Source organism: Eucalyptus grandis, chromosome 2 (genome assembly GCF_016545825.1).
Source record: "Eucalyptus grandis isolate ANBG69807.140 chromosome 2, ASM1654582v1, whole genome shotgun sequence".
Taxonomy (NCBI): domain Eukaryota; kingdom Viridiplantae; phylum Streptophyta; class Magnoliopsida; order Myrtales; family Myrtaceae; genus Eucalyptus; species Eucalyptus grandis.
The window spans coordinates 27738770-27754453 of NC_052613.1; the positions used below are offsets into that span (position 1 = coordinate 27738770).

A 15684-nucleotide genomic window follows, 5' to 3' on the forward strand; every position below is an offset into this window, starting at 1 on the left:
TATTTTCGTCATGTCATGGCTAGTTTTATCCTTTACATCATCATAAATGCTGGTCTCTTGTCTCCTAATGCAACTAAGCCGGCAAGATCGGTGGAAGACTCTTGACTTGCTTTCTCTAGTCGTTGGGGGTCCTTGGTGGTGACACTCTTTTTTTCTTTTTCTTTTTCTTTTTTTGGTCGAAGTGACACACTCGTTTCATTATGGCTTTTCTTCTCGTTTTCCTTTTCTTGGCCCCGCTGATGGTGCGACGAGGTTTGGCTTAGAAACAGGTATTCGGATCGGACAGCTGAGGATGATCCATCAGGAGAGGGAGCAATTAGAGTGGGCCATGGGGGAAGATTAAGGCCCGGATCGACGCATGCTTAGATGCTAACACGTGTAACAATTAATTTCGAAGAGGTACTTCAAATTTTTTCCATCAAAACGACATGCATATTACACGGACAATTCAAATTGACTGATTACACCATGCCAATTATGTGATCGCCACAAAGGGTAATTTAACATCTACTTAAGGGTTTTTGTCCCTAGATGAACAACGCCACAAATCTGGAGAATATGTAGATACAAAGTTTGATTGGATTTTAAAATTTTTCTAATATAATTAAAATAAAGAAAAAGTTAAAAAGTAATCTTCATTTTGTATCCCAATTTCACTTTATATCCTCTATTTTCAAGACTGTAAATCTCTGATCTTGAATTTGTTATCAAACGTGTAAGGGACATGGAAACTCCTAGGACTACAACCCATTGATTGGCTAATGGAAACTTCTATAAATCTTCTGGGATGACTCGTCAAATGTGTTCTAATTTTTTACCCATCTTTTAAACGAGACTTATGGACAAGAATTTCGTAAACAAGGTTGTATGCCACATGCCATCTCTTTATTCAAACTTTCATTTTCACTCGTACAAATGCCAAAAATATTGACAATTAATTCTTCTTGCCATAAACCAAATTTTTCTTGCTATATAAGAAATGGCACCACTATGATATCATGACATTTTAAAACCAAGCAGAGCCATATACTAAATATTATTTGATAATCCATAGTTAAGATCTTCGATATGCTATATCAACTAATTAAGTTAATCTTATATAGTACTATGACAATACTTACTTCTATCTTGTTTGTCTATATATTAAGAACCAAAATAGGAGCATAGCTACAATTCTAAGATTGCACAGTCGACAGTCGACTTGTGCATGAACCGGTTAATACTTAGTAGGCCTTTCACATTACTAGGGGTTTATCCAATCTATGTGTATATATATATATATAAAAGGCCTTTCACATTATTTGGGGTTTATATATACACACACATATAATACTAGTTGCGTTTTATTATTGAATGGATGGGTTTGAAATCTAATGAGTTCCTTAATTAATTTTAGAATGGGTGTCGGCATGATTTAGAATAAATAAGGTAAAGCAATATCTTTCTCTCCAAAAAATTTCCATGGTTTAAACTCTCAAAAATTGCACGGTCCATCTCTCAAAGAAAAATGAAGCAAAAGAATTATGATTGTTTTGCTATAAATGTTCCAAAATATTGTGGTTGGCTGAAATTTATTAAAATGCTTTTAGGGAATATTTATATTCTCTATTGCGCTTTTATCATCTCAAAAATGGATTTGTTTTCTTCCTATTTTTATTTCTAAAAAAAATTCCCTCTACCATAGATTCCTTAACTTTAACACAATACACTTATTGATCGACCAATTCAATTAACGATTCTACTCTGTCAAAGACCAAACTTTCTGATGATATACAGTCTCATCCCAAAAACCATATAATACAATGTGAATCTCACCTTCTCCTTGTCTCCTCTTAGTTCAGTCAATTAAGGCTCAAACAAGAAGACTCCTCCCCATTCGCCCGCACGGCTATCTCGAAATGTCAAAAATGCCATCAACAACACCAATTATCAATTTATCACCACCATCCATATAACAGAAACAAAAGTCGCTCATCCAACACAATGGCACTTTCGTAATAAAATTGCTAGATGAGACTTTTAACAATGACATGGCAGATTTTTCACCCTCTCTCTTTCCTTTTCCTTTGTATCCATTATAAGGTCCTGTACTGCTCTCTCTGTCTCTCTCTGCGCAGAGCTCTCATTCTCCAATTCTCACGCATTCACGTACTCCCTTAGCCTTTTCCACTCTCTCCCTCCTCCGCTAGAAACATGGCAGTTTATGGCGAACATCGATCTCTTGACGGCTCTCTCCCTCATGAGCTCACCTCCAAGACTCCCTTCCTCAGCCTCAAGCTCTACGTCCTCATCGGAATCCTCAGCTTCATTGCGCTCTCCATTGGTCTCGTCATATACCTCTGCATCCGTGCCAGTGGGACCTTAGAGAAGCGTGAAATGCTAACAAAAGAGACGAACTCACAGGCATCATCAGGGCCTTCCCCGAGGTTTTCCTAAGTTTTCGAGGAGCAGACACCCGTTATGGATTCACCGATTTTCTTTACTATGGCATGGTTGAGGCTGGGATCCTTGTCTTTAGGGACAATGAATCCCTCCATGTCGGTAAAAGAATTGGCTGTGAACTTCTACAAGCAATCGAGAACTCCAAGATTTACATTCCCATTTTTTCCAAGAATTATGCTTCGAGTCACTGGTGCCTCCGAGAGCTCGCATATATGGTCGAGTGTACCTCCAAATCGAATGAGAATAAAGAGATTTTACCCATTTTCTTGGATGTGGAGCCTGACGATGTCATGCTCAAAACAAACTTATACCGCAAAGCTCTATCGAAGTATCAAAAAAGTTTTGCACTGAAGTTGAATCATGGAAAAGGCTCTTATTGAGGTGGACGAGATAAAGGGATGGAACTTGAAGAAAGATGGAAGGTAAAATGTCTTAAACATTTCAACTATCATCTATAGATTTGCTTTTCCTCCCTAGTCATTTTAATTGCGGTATAATTGGTAAAATTATTCATCTTGCCGATCCTCGATAGTGTAAATTGTGGTTGTGGCCATTACCATTATTACCATCGACCATAGTGGCTGATCGACTCTATTGCCGTGATAGCTTTGATTGATGGTGCTACTACACTGGTAGCGCACCTACTCATCCTGATTTTGTTTCTCCTATCACACTATCTCTGACACAGTAGCCACAAACATTGAGGGCCTGTTTGGTAACCATTATGTTCTTGGTAATAATTTATGCTAAAACATTATTATTTTTTTATTCCGTTTCCTAAACGAGTATTTGAGTATTTGAAGACATTTGATAACTATCCAAAATTTATATTCCCATAATAGAAACCATTTTGGTACAACCCTCAAATTATTTTGTGACTTAGAATTTTTTTTAATGTTTTAATAATTTTATTACACTTTTCTTTTCTTTTTTTCACTTCTTCTTCCTTTAGTCGGTCATCTGCCTCGGCCATAGCTGACAACCGGCCAGACGAGGGCTAATGACCTTGTTGAAGTGCCACTGGCCCCCAACGAGGTTGGCCTCGTAATGGCCAGGCGACATTGACCTCATGGTGACCCAGTTAGGCCGAGCCTTGCCTAGATTTGCAAAGTTGAGTTCACTTAGCCACAGGAAACGCCGGGCCACCACAAGATCAACCTCGCCTTAGGCGAGTGACACTGGCCTCGTAGTGGTCCAACGAGGTCAAGCCTCGTTGGTGGCTAGGTGAGCTCAGCTTCACTAGATTTGGGCGAGGCTGACCTCGCCTAGCTAAGCAACCAAAAGCTACGGTTGAGCCATTTGGCACCCACCATTTCTCCCTTCCACTCACTGTCTTGAGTCGGATTCTGACGTGATCAAGCCAATATCTGGCATCGCCGACCTTGGATGACCCCAAATCTGGAGTTGCCTAAGGCCGGTGATACCATCCCTGGCAATTACAAGGCCAGGACCCACATGATGTGGAGGATCGAGACAAGGCCGAGATGGGTGGGTCAATAGGGGCGTGACGGGCGACGACAATAGAACGCCACGGTGACGGCTTGGGTTGGGGAGGTGAGTGATGTTAATGGCGGCATGCCAGGGGCGGGGGCCAATGGTGTGGTAACTAATATTGGGGGAGCGGAGATAGATTGGGAAAAATCTGGATTGTTTTGCCGTCTGAATTATTTTACGTAATTTTGCAAATTGTAAGGGGAATTGAGTCACTTAGGGAGTAGTTTGCAATATAAATTTATCCCTAACATGGTTGTTATGTTGTGGCAGCCAAGTAGATTTGATACAATCTGTAATTCAAATTGTGTTGACTAAGCTGAACATCTGTCATAAAAAAAATGTGACCGAACATCTAATTGGAGTTGAAGATCGTGTGGAAGCCATGATCAAAATGTTGCATGTGGAAAATGATAGCGTACAATTCCTTGGAATCCACGGAATGGGCGGGATTGGTAAAACAACACTTGCCAAGATCATCTTCAACCAACTATCTTCTCACTTCCGAGGCTGCAATTTCCTTTCAGATGTCGGAGAGTCATCACGACGCCATGGTCTGGTACATTTGCAAAAACAATTATTATCCAAGTTCCTCGATTCTCATTCTATCCTCGACCAAATTAATGACGTGGATGATGGGGTCAACATGATAAAGAGAGTACTTTGCAATAAAAAAGTTCTCATTATATTTGATGACGTAGATGAGAAAGAGCAACTTAGAAGTCTAGCGGAAAAAGGTAATTGGTTTGGTTCCGGTAGTAGGATTATCATAACTACTAGGGACCAGAGTGTCCTAATGATTGATGGAGAAGTGACAGGTGAAGGCCCTATAAAAAAGTCTACAAATGCTTCAACTTATGAAGTATGTGCAATGGAATTTGATCATGCTCTTAAGCTTTTTAGCAGGCATGCCTTTAGAAGAGACTCTCCACCGGATCATTATATCTCCCTTTCAAAAAAAGTAGTCTCTACTTTGGGAAAGCTTCCTTTAGCTCTTGAGATTACAGGTTCATCTCTTAATGGTAAATCCAAAGCAATATGGGAAGACACATTGAAGAAGCTAAAAGAAGCCCCTTCCATGGGAGTCCAAAGAAAATTGATGATATCTTATGAAAGGTTAGATCATGCACAAAAGCAAGTATTTCTGGATATAGCTTGTTTTTTTGTCGATCGGGACAAAACATACCCTTTGTACATGTGGGATGACTGTGGATACCACCCACACGATGCCCTTGAAGTCCTCTTTCTCATGTCCTTGATAAAAACCAAGGACAACAATACTTTCTGGATGCATGATCAAGTGCGGGACCTTGGAAGGGAAATCGTCCGTCAAGAGAATTTCAAACATCCCAGCGAACGTAGCAGAGTGTGGAACCGTGAGGAAGCGCTAGACATTCTGAAGTTGAAAGAGGTGTGGGGGAACGACAATTTACAGTTGTAAATTGTGGTAGACTATTCTTATAAAAGGAAAAATAATCGTTTGGCGCTTGAAATTGTTTGCTTTTTACTTACACATGTGGACTTTTTGGTCTTACCATTGTCAGGAAAGTAGGAAAATAGAAGCACCTTTGTCAACGGGACCTCAATATCCTTTCTTTCATCAAGACATTCTGACGCATGATGGATTTGCCGATTTACGATACCTGAGGTTCTTTCAAGGGGAAGAGGTGTCCCTTGTTGGAGACTTCAATAATCTTCTCTCCAATTTAAGATGGCTTTCTTTACATCACGGCAATTCCAAGTTTGAGACAACGAACTTTCATCCGGCTAATTTAATTGTTCTTAACCTTTCACTCAGCTGTATTTCAGAGGAATGGATTGGTTGGGACCAAATCAAAGTATGATACGAGTCTTGCTCCTAGCATAAGCATATCATTTCTTTTGTCTTGTTTTTTCCCCCTACAGGTTGTTTCTTAATATATATTTTATCAAATTGTTTTGTAGGAGGCCAGGAAACTAAAAGTACTAGATCTTAGCTACTGTGCATACTTAAAGAGAACACCTGATTTATCTTCATGGGTATACCTAGAGAGATTGGTTCTGAAAGGTTGTAGCAATTTAATTGAAATTGACCATTCCATTGTTAAATTAAAGGTCCTAACTATTTTGAACTTGGATGGATGTGAATCTCTTCGAGAGTTGCCCGAAGAAATAGGATGTCTACAAGCTTTGACAGATTTTATTATATCTCCCCTAAAAGAAAATTTCAAAAGGTCAGTGATCAACAAACAACCATCCTTAAAATTGCCATACTCGATTGGAGGGCTGGCAAAACTTACGCGGTTGAATTTATCTAGGTGTATATACATAGAGGAACTTCCACATTCAGTTGGCAAATTACAATCTTTAGTCGAGTTGGATTTGTCATTGACAAGTATTGGTCACCTACCTGATTCAATCGGCAATCTCAAGCAATTGAAAATACTAAGGATAAGCGGCATAAGAGAGATTACAAGATTACCAAGTGCGATTGGGCTGGTGGAGAAGCTTGAAGAGTTAGATGCTCGAGGATGTTGCAACTTGACTGGTGAAATTCTTGAAGAAATTGGGAGACTGTCTCGTTTGAGGATCCTAGATTTATCGAACACTTGTATATCTCGATTACCCGCCACAATGAGTCACCTCTCTAATCTCCAAACACTTAAGCTAGAAAAAAAGTCCCAAACTTAAACAACTCGGAGCTTCCCAAATTTGACTTGTTTGAGATGGGGCCCTAAAAATTGTTGGTGTTCCTCATGGAGGAGCATAGATATGAGCCGGAGGAATATTGGCAGAGCAAAACCGTGCTCGTGAGGAATATGAGCAGGAAATAGAGCGTCATGCTCTTAAAGAATACGGGATAGCTCTCCCTCTTCCCACTAGAATTGGTGCCCTATCTCAACAGGCAACACCTGTCACCACTCTACCCACTAGCATCGGTACCCTATCTCAGCTTAAAACACTAAAATTGTGCTGCAAAAATGTGCAATGCCTCCTGACTCCCATCTAGTTTAAGAGAGTTACAACTTCGAGATCTGGGCGACCACACGATCACCGGATTTTCCAATTTGAAAACTTATCAATCTTGACATTTTATGGATGTTCACTAGAATTCTCTAGTCTATTTAATGCGGAGTCGGAGGAACTCCGTATGGAGCTCTGTGAGCTTAGAAAACTGGACACACCGTTGCAGCTAGCAATGAAAAGATTGAGATTATTAGAGATGGCTTATTGTGAGTTCCTTCCGGAAGTACTTGATCTATCACGCATGAAGAATCTATGCAAGGTAAGCCTAGGATTTTGCCTTTCATTAGTTGAGATTCGTGGCTTTGAAGAATTGGGATCCCTTTTCTCCTTATCAATCGACTATTGCCCTTCCTTGGAGAGGATGTCAGACCTATCAAAATTGAAAAAGCTATGGGAGCTCGAAGTAAAGTATTGTCGTAAGCTAAAAAGCATGCAAGGTCTCAATCACTTGGAATCTTTAAAGAAGCAAGAAATTTTTGGTAATGGAGAGTTTTGGGGTGACACCTCAAATGCTGCCTCCACTCCACCATAGTATCTAGGAGTCTCGTTGGCGGCTCTAAATCATCATCTGCATCTGGCGAGCTTAGATCCGTTGCATTTTTCAATGTGTTGCCACTGCCTCCGCCTTTGCCATCGCCTTTAGAGCCCCATTGGTGGCTGGAATATGGCAGCACCAAGTTCCGCACCAGAACACTTACTGGTAATTCTAAATTGCACACCATATGTTTGCACAATTACCTCTCCCTATTCAGATCTGGATATAGAGTTTTGTTACAGGGGTTTGATAGGGGAAGTTTCTGCTATTGAAGTACTTAGGAAAACTATGCAGATAGACATCTTATTTTTTATTTGATTTGGTGTGCAGACGGTGGTAAAAACCTCCCAACATTTCAAGAGAATTTCGTGTTCACACTCGTTGGACGGCTTGGGGAATCTTGCAGTTTCAAACATTAATATCCTCATTTTCGACAACTTCATCTATAGTGGAAAGTAATTACTTCCTACCTTGAATCCATTTTGCTAACAAAACTGTTCTTGAGTTGTCTTGGATTTTGGTCCTTGAGTGGCAAGTGTTCTTATCTTATCCTTTATAGTCTCAACCTACGTTTGGTGGTGAGGAGAAAATTTAAGATAAGATAAAATATATCACATCCTGCATTTGTTGTCTACTTATGATAGGATAAAATTGGATATAAAAGAAATATAGATTAAATAAAATTATTCTAAGGGGAGGTAAAATAAAGGCGGATAGGATTTCTAATATCCATAATAGAATTTTTTTCTCAAATAACATTAATTAAAAAATTAAAATTATATTTCAATATAAATAATATTTGATTCTAATATAAGAAATTCAAAATAACAAAAACAATAATTTAGTTTTTCGGAAATGATATCGAGATAGTTGGTAACCAGAATTTCGTGCCGATTGCAATGGTAGGTTTGGTTTATTTAATTGAGTGCTAATTTGTGCAAATTGAGTGGAAAGTGTAGTTTTTGGTATTTATCCCAAATTATGTGATTTTGGCATTTTAATTAGAAAATACCAGGCATCAGTTTACAATGCCAAAAATGTGTTTATGGACTATATTAAATAGTGAGATTTTTGAAAAGAAAGATATTACGTTTTTGGCTTAGGCTGACTGTGTACCAACACACGATTATTTTTATTGGGTATTTTTAACACAGTGAATTATCAGCTTGTGAGAGCATATATTATCAGCTTGTGCGAGCATATTTATCGTCAGCTTGTGAGAGCAATATACTATATCAGCTTATGAGCTTGATATGTTAGCTTGTGAGAACAATATACATTATCAGCTTGTGTGTGCTATGATTGTTTTATCAACTTGTGGGAGCACAATCTATATATACATATATCAGCTTGTGTGAGCTATGATCGTTTTATCAGCTTGTGAGAGCACGATCTATATATATATCAACTTAGGCGAGCTACTATCTATCTATATCAGCTTGTGAGAGCTATGACCATATATTGCAGCTTGTGAGAGCAAATACTATCTATGTCAGCTGATGTGAGCAGTGGTCATATCAAATTGATCAATAGTACTAATGGTATTGATTTGAGTGGATCGATTGATCGATGGGTTGGTTTGAATTGAATTGAGTTGATTGGTTGAGTATATGAACCGTACTGACTTGTAGGAATGAATTAAGGCAAGGTAAGTCCTCTGTCTTGTGTGTGCATAGACGGCCTTTAGGCGCATTTCCTTCCTAGTCAGGGTTTAGAAGGTAAACTTGCTAAGACATTGTCTCACCCCGCCATGGGCTTCACTTTTCAGGTCCCTAGTGTAAAGAACCCAGTGCTTGAGACAGAAGGGTCAGGAGCATGGGTGGCTCAGAAGTTCATTTTAGAGATAGACCTCATGTACTTAGACCCTAGAGTTGGCTTCTGTTTGTAAACCAGATTGTTTATAAAAGCTATGTTGATTGATTTAAAATTTGTTGTCCTGCTTTTCTAACCCATATTAGTTGTTGTTAGGGGTAATAGTTTGCTTCCACATGCATATTAAAATGAATGGGTCGATGACGCGTCCTGAGATATCCCAATTTAATGGACCACCGAGGAATGGACACGTGCTCGAGGATCGAAGCGTGACACTATTAGGCTTTTGAGCACTACACAGGTTCATTTTTTTTTTCTAAACCTACCCTTGAGAAATAGTGCAACTTGATCAACTAATTTCTTTCTTGTTCTACAACTTGTAGATTGAGATGCAATCTTGCATGACACAGTCTGTGCTATTCAATGCATAAATTGATTACTTGTATGTTGCTGCATATGATGATTTGATGCCATCCGACCTTATCTTCCTTGCCAGCTAGGTAAGAAATTGATTTGATGAATGACAAATTTCCTCATCAAAGTTAAGAATAAACATGTTTCATTGTTGAATTGTCATCTTGGGCTTAACTAGTGTTGGTGATTTTTCCCAAATTTCACATCGTTGCATTCTCATAGGAAGTCTAGGCTCAAGGAACATACACTATGGTAAAGCTATAGGAAATTATTATTGTTGAGAGCCTGAAACTCGAAGATGTACCTATAAGATTGTATAAAGTCTATTTCTGCCTTTGAGATTGCCTGGTGCAAAAGGATCACCTATAAGATGCATGTTTGTCAAATAACTTCTCCAAGTGAGTTTTGTTCTTTTTTTAGGGGAATTGATTTGATGACGACCGTTTTATCTACAATCATCATTATCATTGTCATTGGATATCGACTTATCCCTAATTAATTACCATAGAGATGTCAATTGAAGATTCATTTGTCGTTTTCGTGATTTTGCATATGATAATGCCTGGTGCTAACAATATTTCCTTTTTGTTCCAGGGGAGTAGAAGTTATCACAAGGTCCGAGTGAGAAAGGCATTCGCATGCACATTCTCCTTAGAATTCAAATTTACTTTGATGGGACACGTCTTGTGGAGAATTGGGAACTTTAGCAATCATTTGAATATGTAATATTACTATAGGCAAAGCAGAGGCTATGGCTATGTTTACATAAATAATATTACGCTTTCAAAAAAAGACTCATCTAGACTGTTTCTCACGTTTCTTCTTTTCTCTTATTAAAGAGCTGCTGGGGATTGAGTTCATTCCTTCCTCTTAGGAGGTATAGATATTCTTAGCTGGCTTAAAGAAGGATTCTATTCTGTACAGAGTAAACGAAAGGAGTCATCGGATAAGAAAAAGTGCATTTTGGAAGTCACTTTCATTTGTTCAAGCTTAAGTTACCGGCCTTGTGATGACTCATCCTTAGCTGCCTTAATCTTCTCTATTGCCCGATACACATGGTAAAACAACATTGAAAACATGTATGCTCTCTCCTTCAGAGGAAAAGAAGCAACTTCCTCCAGTAGACAACTGGCCAACACATTACTGAATATAAAAGCCATACCTTCGTCATTCTGTCAATGTTGAACCCATTCTCATTCATGAGAAAAGAAATTAAGCCCTTGAAAGGGAAATAACAATCAGTTAGGAAACGAGTCAAAAATTCAGAAAGTGAACCGTTGCAAGTAAATCTCAACATGAAAATGGCCCATCTCCTCGTTTGGAGCAGTCCATTTTATCTCAGGTTGTTCTTCCGTAGAAACTATTGGTTCCTTGAAAAGCAGTCGAGCTTCGCTGTAGGGCCAATTATCTGGTATCTGATGCCTATTCATAAAACAAGCAAACATTTCCCTAAGAAGGATAACCGAACTGAATTAAGACTTCAAGTAATGCAAAGAACCTCTGGGTCTTAACGATAGAGAAACCATATGAATTTGCTCAAGTGACATGAAGGAACAGACAAAGCAGACATCCAAATAGATAAAAGTATTATAGTAAATCAACACACGAAGTAGCATGGCCAATGCACTGATTGCCAGCCCAAATCTATTGGTGGCAAATGATCTTTCAGTTTCAAACTGTTGACGAAATTTTTCCACACCGGCTGAGTTTGAGAGATAATTCTTTGAAGTCAAGGAATTCAGCAGCCAAGACTATTACTGTGAGAAACTTTGCTGCCTAATTTTGCTTACAAGTCAGGGGACGAGATAAGAGCACAAGAAGCACCTCTTCTTATTTATGTTCTCTAGTATGTTTTCTATGGAACCATGTTGACATATAAGCTTAAGAGCACTCAGCCCTCCAATACCTGATAAATTCATTCCAAAGTAAAACCACTGAAATCATCAAGCTAAAAAATACAAGAGGGACAAATGATATGCAATAGCATAAAACAGTTAACAGAGCACTGCAACAATATCATGTCCACCTCGAATGCTTTCACAATAATCACATCCAGAGAGGATGCACAGGTCAATGAATTGATCCATATCCAGATTCATCTCCTCCAAGATCTAAAAGTCATGAAAGTGAGAAAAAAAATTAAGCAAACACAATGAATAAACTTTTCTAAGTACCTTGGAAATTTCAAATTCCATGACTTGAACTTTTCTTGAGCTGGGATCCATCGAATGGCAAAGAAATATAGGAGCTCCAAAAGTAAGGGAATCCACATCTTCAGAAGCAACTGCATAAACCTGAAAAACAAAAATTACAGCTAAAGCACCATTCATTATAAAAGAGTTCTGGTTAACACACAAAAATTGAGCAATGATAGTGAACAAGCATATGTGTGTGTGAAAAGGAAATAAAATGGTAATTTACAAAGAGTTAAACGATTGGTAATCATGGAAAAACAATGAACTATCCTAAATCAGAAGACGATCAAACAGGAGGATACTTGCCTTTCCAGCTTTGCAAAGTGCAGCACACTGTGCCTCTGCTCCTGAAGGAGCCTAACATACAAAAACAGAATCTGGTATCTAAACTTTTTGTTAGAAATAATAATGAATAAACTTTCTAGACAGACTTGTAACCTCAACTACTGGGACACCCATAAGTCTTAATAGTTTTTTGCAGCCTTCATTATGCTGTTGTGTCACCTGCAAGGGTATCAAAGCCATGTAGCACAAGCCCACACATATCCAGTTAGCTATGCAGATAGGTTTTTCTGGAAAACAGAGACAAAATCAAACTTCACATCAAATAGGACAAAAATATTGCACCGTAGGGAAACCAAAACGGGACAAACCTTCACAGTTCTTTTACTGAATTTCTTGATGCCTTCCTTGTTCCGAGACTGCAGGTAACAAATACAGAGCTCACAAAGCCTTCTTGCACTCTGTGTTTCTGCTTGCTTATGTGTGTGTGTGTGTGTGTGTGTGTGAGAGAGAGAGAGAGAGAGAGAGAGATGCATATACCGCAAGGCTACTGCCAACTCCTTGAAGGCATCTTCCCTCTTTGAAAAACTGCTCAGAGATTTATTTAAGGTAAGTAAACATATTCATAGACAATTGCAAAAAAGGAAAAAAGGAAAAAAGAAAAAATGGAAAATGGAAGGCTGCTTAATAATAAAGTACCCTTTTGCAAGCTCTTGCTTCTTCAAATCAGGAGGTCGACCGTCAAATACATAGCTATCATAACAACAGTAAAACATAATTTAGAGAAGCGCAAGCATCATTCTTCTAGCATCCCATCCCAATGAAAACACAGGAGGTAAAGAAAAAAAGTTTACACCGGCTTTATCCCCCCTTCCAACAGCCTAATCGTCCGGTAAAACATGCCTTGCGGATGACTACGTGGGAAAGCAAATCAAAAAGCAGCTCAAACTCGACACTTTCCAAGCACAGAGATCACATCGCATTACAATAGCATCTTAAGCATCAAAACGGAAGGCTAGTTGACAGTTCATTCATAAACCGTACGAAACTCGAGCGAATTTGATTTTCATTTCCATGGAGTCGTACGACCTAATCCACCAGCCTCATTGGTGAGCATCTGAGTCCCCTTCCTCCCAACCACAACCTAATCCCCCAATCAAAAGAACCAAAAAGCCCCCTACACTCAAAAGCAACTTAACGAGGAACTGACAGATGCTCATGCTGGCATCGACGCGATCGTCCGGCCGAAGTAGCTCTCCAGTCTCTGCTCCTTCATCGCCTTCGGGGCATCCCAGCAGCTTCGTCAGTCCCTGTCGAAACCAATTCAGACTGATAGTAATAACTTCTCATTCCTAGTGATTAGGTGGATGGAAATGTTGAATGCACATAGAGGTCAAAATCGATTAATTGATTTATATGGATTGGAGTATAGGAAAGGCCTTTTATCTACGTTATTAATTTAGCCAAGGTTCTATTCTACCTGCACGTTATAGAGAGGGAAAATGGACTACTATAGTAATTTTTCGCGTTTTAGATGAGATATTTGAAGGGTCGACCCATGTTGAATTGGAGATATTTGATCAGAACAACCAATCTTGTAATCTCAATGGTCGAGACAACGGAAGTGGAGCAAATTCATTGGCTTCACAACCCTTTTTTTAGGGGAAGTATCAAGGGAAAAATAATGAATTACTAAGCACTAAGCAGGAACGATTAGTTACTTCATGAAAGATATAAGTCATCACTTAGTATAAACTTTCTTAAGCTCATACCACTCACAACTTTTGAGGTTTTATTTATATAATTTAAATATGCAAATCAATTCATTTAGAATCCGTTACTAATCTATTATAAGTCGATTAAAAACCCAAGCAAAATGTGGTAAAACATTTTATGTAAATGTGTACAAGGAAATTTGTTCTTGCATTGCAAATTGTAGTCCTTTTCAAATGAATGAATTATGGTGGTGAGAATTGACTTTTCACGATGAACTTCAAGGTTAAATATTTAATTTGCAATTGAAATTCTAAAACGAAGAAAAGAGTGAGAAGTGGCTTTTTAATATTGGGACAGCTGTCTCGGCATATGTCAATCCTTATGTCCACAACAAGTAAGTTAAGGCACTCTATCTAATTGATAAAAAAATATTAATTTTTAGTACCTAACAACGCCAACTAACTTTAGCTTGCTTTCCACGTTACACGCTGTGAAGTAGATTATCCAATCATGATTATTTGGGACTTGAGTGCTTTCTAGACTGTTAGAATATTTAAATAATAAACCACATCTTCATTTAACAACTTAAGCTTTTGGAATCATAAAATCTCACATTAACAATTAACAATTCAGATTTATCATCTCGCTCATTACCTTCTTTTAATGTCTAAATTTAAAATTTAAAATAAGCAAATTGCAAATTTAAAATTTGGAATAAAATATATCAAGTTGCTCATGGTTGATCACTATCTATAAAAAAAAAATAAAAAAAAATAAAAAATCGTATTAAGAATTTTGCAAATCAATCCATTTTATAAATAAAAAACATATTGCTCGTGGTACTCTTCCTTCACTCCATTGGTAAATCTAATTATCGAGGCTATTTCATAGCTAAATTTCCAAAATCAAGCTAATTTTAGTGCAATCATCTTATTTTTATTGGGATGCTATATATATTTGAGTATGATTTTGTGTAATCTTCAACGATATGATCCACAATTTATCGAATCTCACAAATATTCTAAATATTATCAAACCGGTATCATATATCGATCCATATTGGTTTGGAATCTAAATCTATATACTATAAATGATTATTTGAAAAGGTACGGCACAATCAAGCATTCAAATTTCGTCATATTATTTTGTAACTAAGCAATAATACGAAGTCTTTTCAATCTCTTATATTATCGTAATTCTTTTATTGGTAACACCGGCCAAGTACTACTTCATAAAAGGAGGTTAAGATCATGATACATATATTATAATTTTAATTTAAGTAATAAATTAATTCCAAGTAAGGTTAAGATTCTGATATAATAATTTTGATTTAGTAATTACATTAATCTCAATAACAGATAAGTCTCTTCACTTAAAAGCTATAAATGTGTTTTTCATGATAGTAAGTATGTTTTTATAGAATTCGCATCTTAATATTTAATTTGAGAAATTCGGTGGCCAAACCGATGCAAAACAGACAAGATATACATGAACATGAAACAAATTAATCAAAAAATGAGGGAATAAACCAAACCAATTTGAAAATTCATCCCTCCTTTCATCACATTCTTCTAAAATTATAATTTAAAATTTAAGATAAGCGAGTTGTAATATTAAAATTTAGAATGCAATATATCACATAATAAATCAAATAATTCGTACTGAAAATTTTGCAAATTAATCTATTTAATAAATTAAAAACATATTGAGTTCATGGCTCTCTACATTCGCTCAGTTGCTAAGTCTGATTATCCAGTCCGTTTCACAGCTTGATTTCCAATATCAAGTTGT

The 15684-nt window shown here is 37.6% G+C and overlaps 2 protein-coding genes across 3 annotated transcripts in view; one reads left to right on the plus strand and one right to left on the minus strand.

Annotated features, from left to right (window-relative positions):
• Positions 1 to 1809: 1809 nt before the first annotated feature.
• The window catches only part of LOC104435034 (flap endonuclease 1), a 101599-nt gene continuing 87724 nt past the window's right edge, over positions 1810 to 15684 (minus strand). Inside the window, exons 4-11 of one of the 2 annotated variants that reach the window (XM_039307329.1) lie at positions 12334 to 12399; positions 12202 to 12252; positions 11875 to 11994; positions 11727 to 11811; positions 11525 to 11606; positions 11011 to 11122; positions 10863 to 10919; positions 1810 to 2339 (exon numbers count right to left, since the gene is read on the minus strand). In XM_039307329.1, the coding sequence (XP_039163263.1) occupies positions 2280 to 2339; positions 10863 to 10919; positions 11011 to 11122; positions 11525 to 11606; positions 11727 to 11811; positions 11875 to 11994; positions 12202 to 12252; positions 12334 to 12399 (633 nt within the window). In that variant the 3' untranslated portion in view covers positions 1810 to 2279. Of the gene's footprint in view, positions 2340 to 10626; positions 10920 to 11010; positions 11123 to 11524; positions 11607 to 11726; positions 11812 to 11874; positions 11995 to 12201; positions 12253 to 12333; positions 12400 to 15684 lie in introns of those variants that run through there. The other variant, XM_039307330.1, reaches the window with a different exon arrangement.
• Positions 2790 to 5965, plus strand: LOC108957469 (disease resistance protein RPV1-like). The gene is made up of 3 exons (XM_039307325.1): positions 2790 to 2864; positions 4207 to 5344; positions 5478 to 5965. The coding sequence occupies exons 1-3, from the start codon at positions 2803 to 2805 to the stop codon at positions 5775 to 5777; spliced, it is 1500 nt and encodes a 499-aa protein (XP_039163259.1). The 5' UTR covers positions 2790 to 2802; the 3' UTR covers positions 5778 to 5965.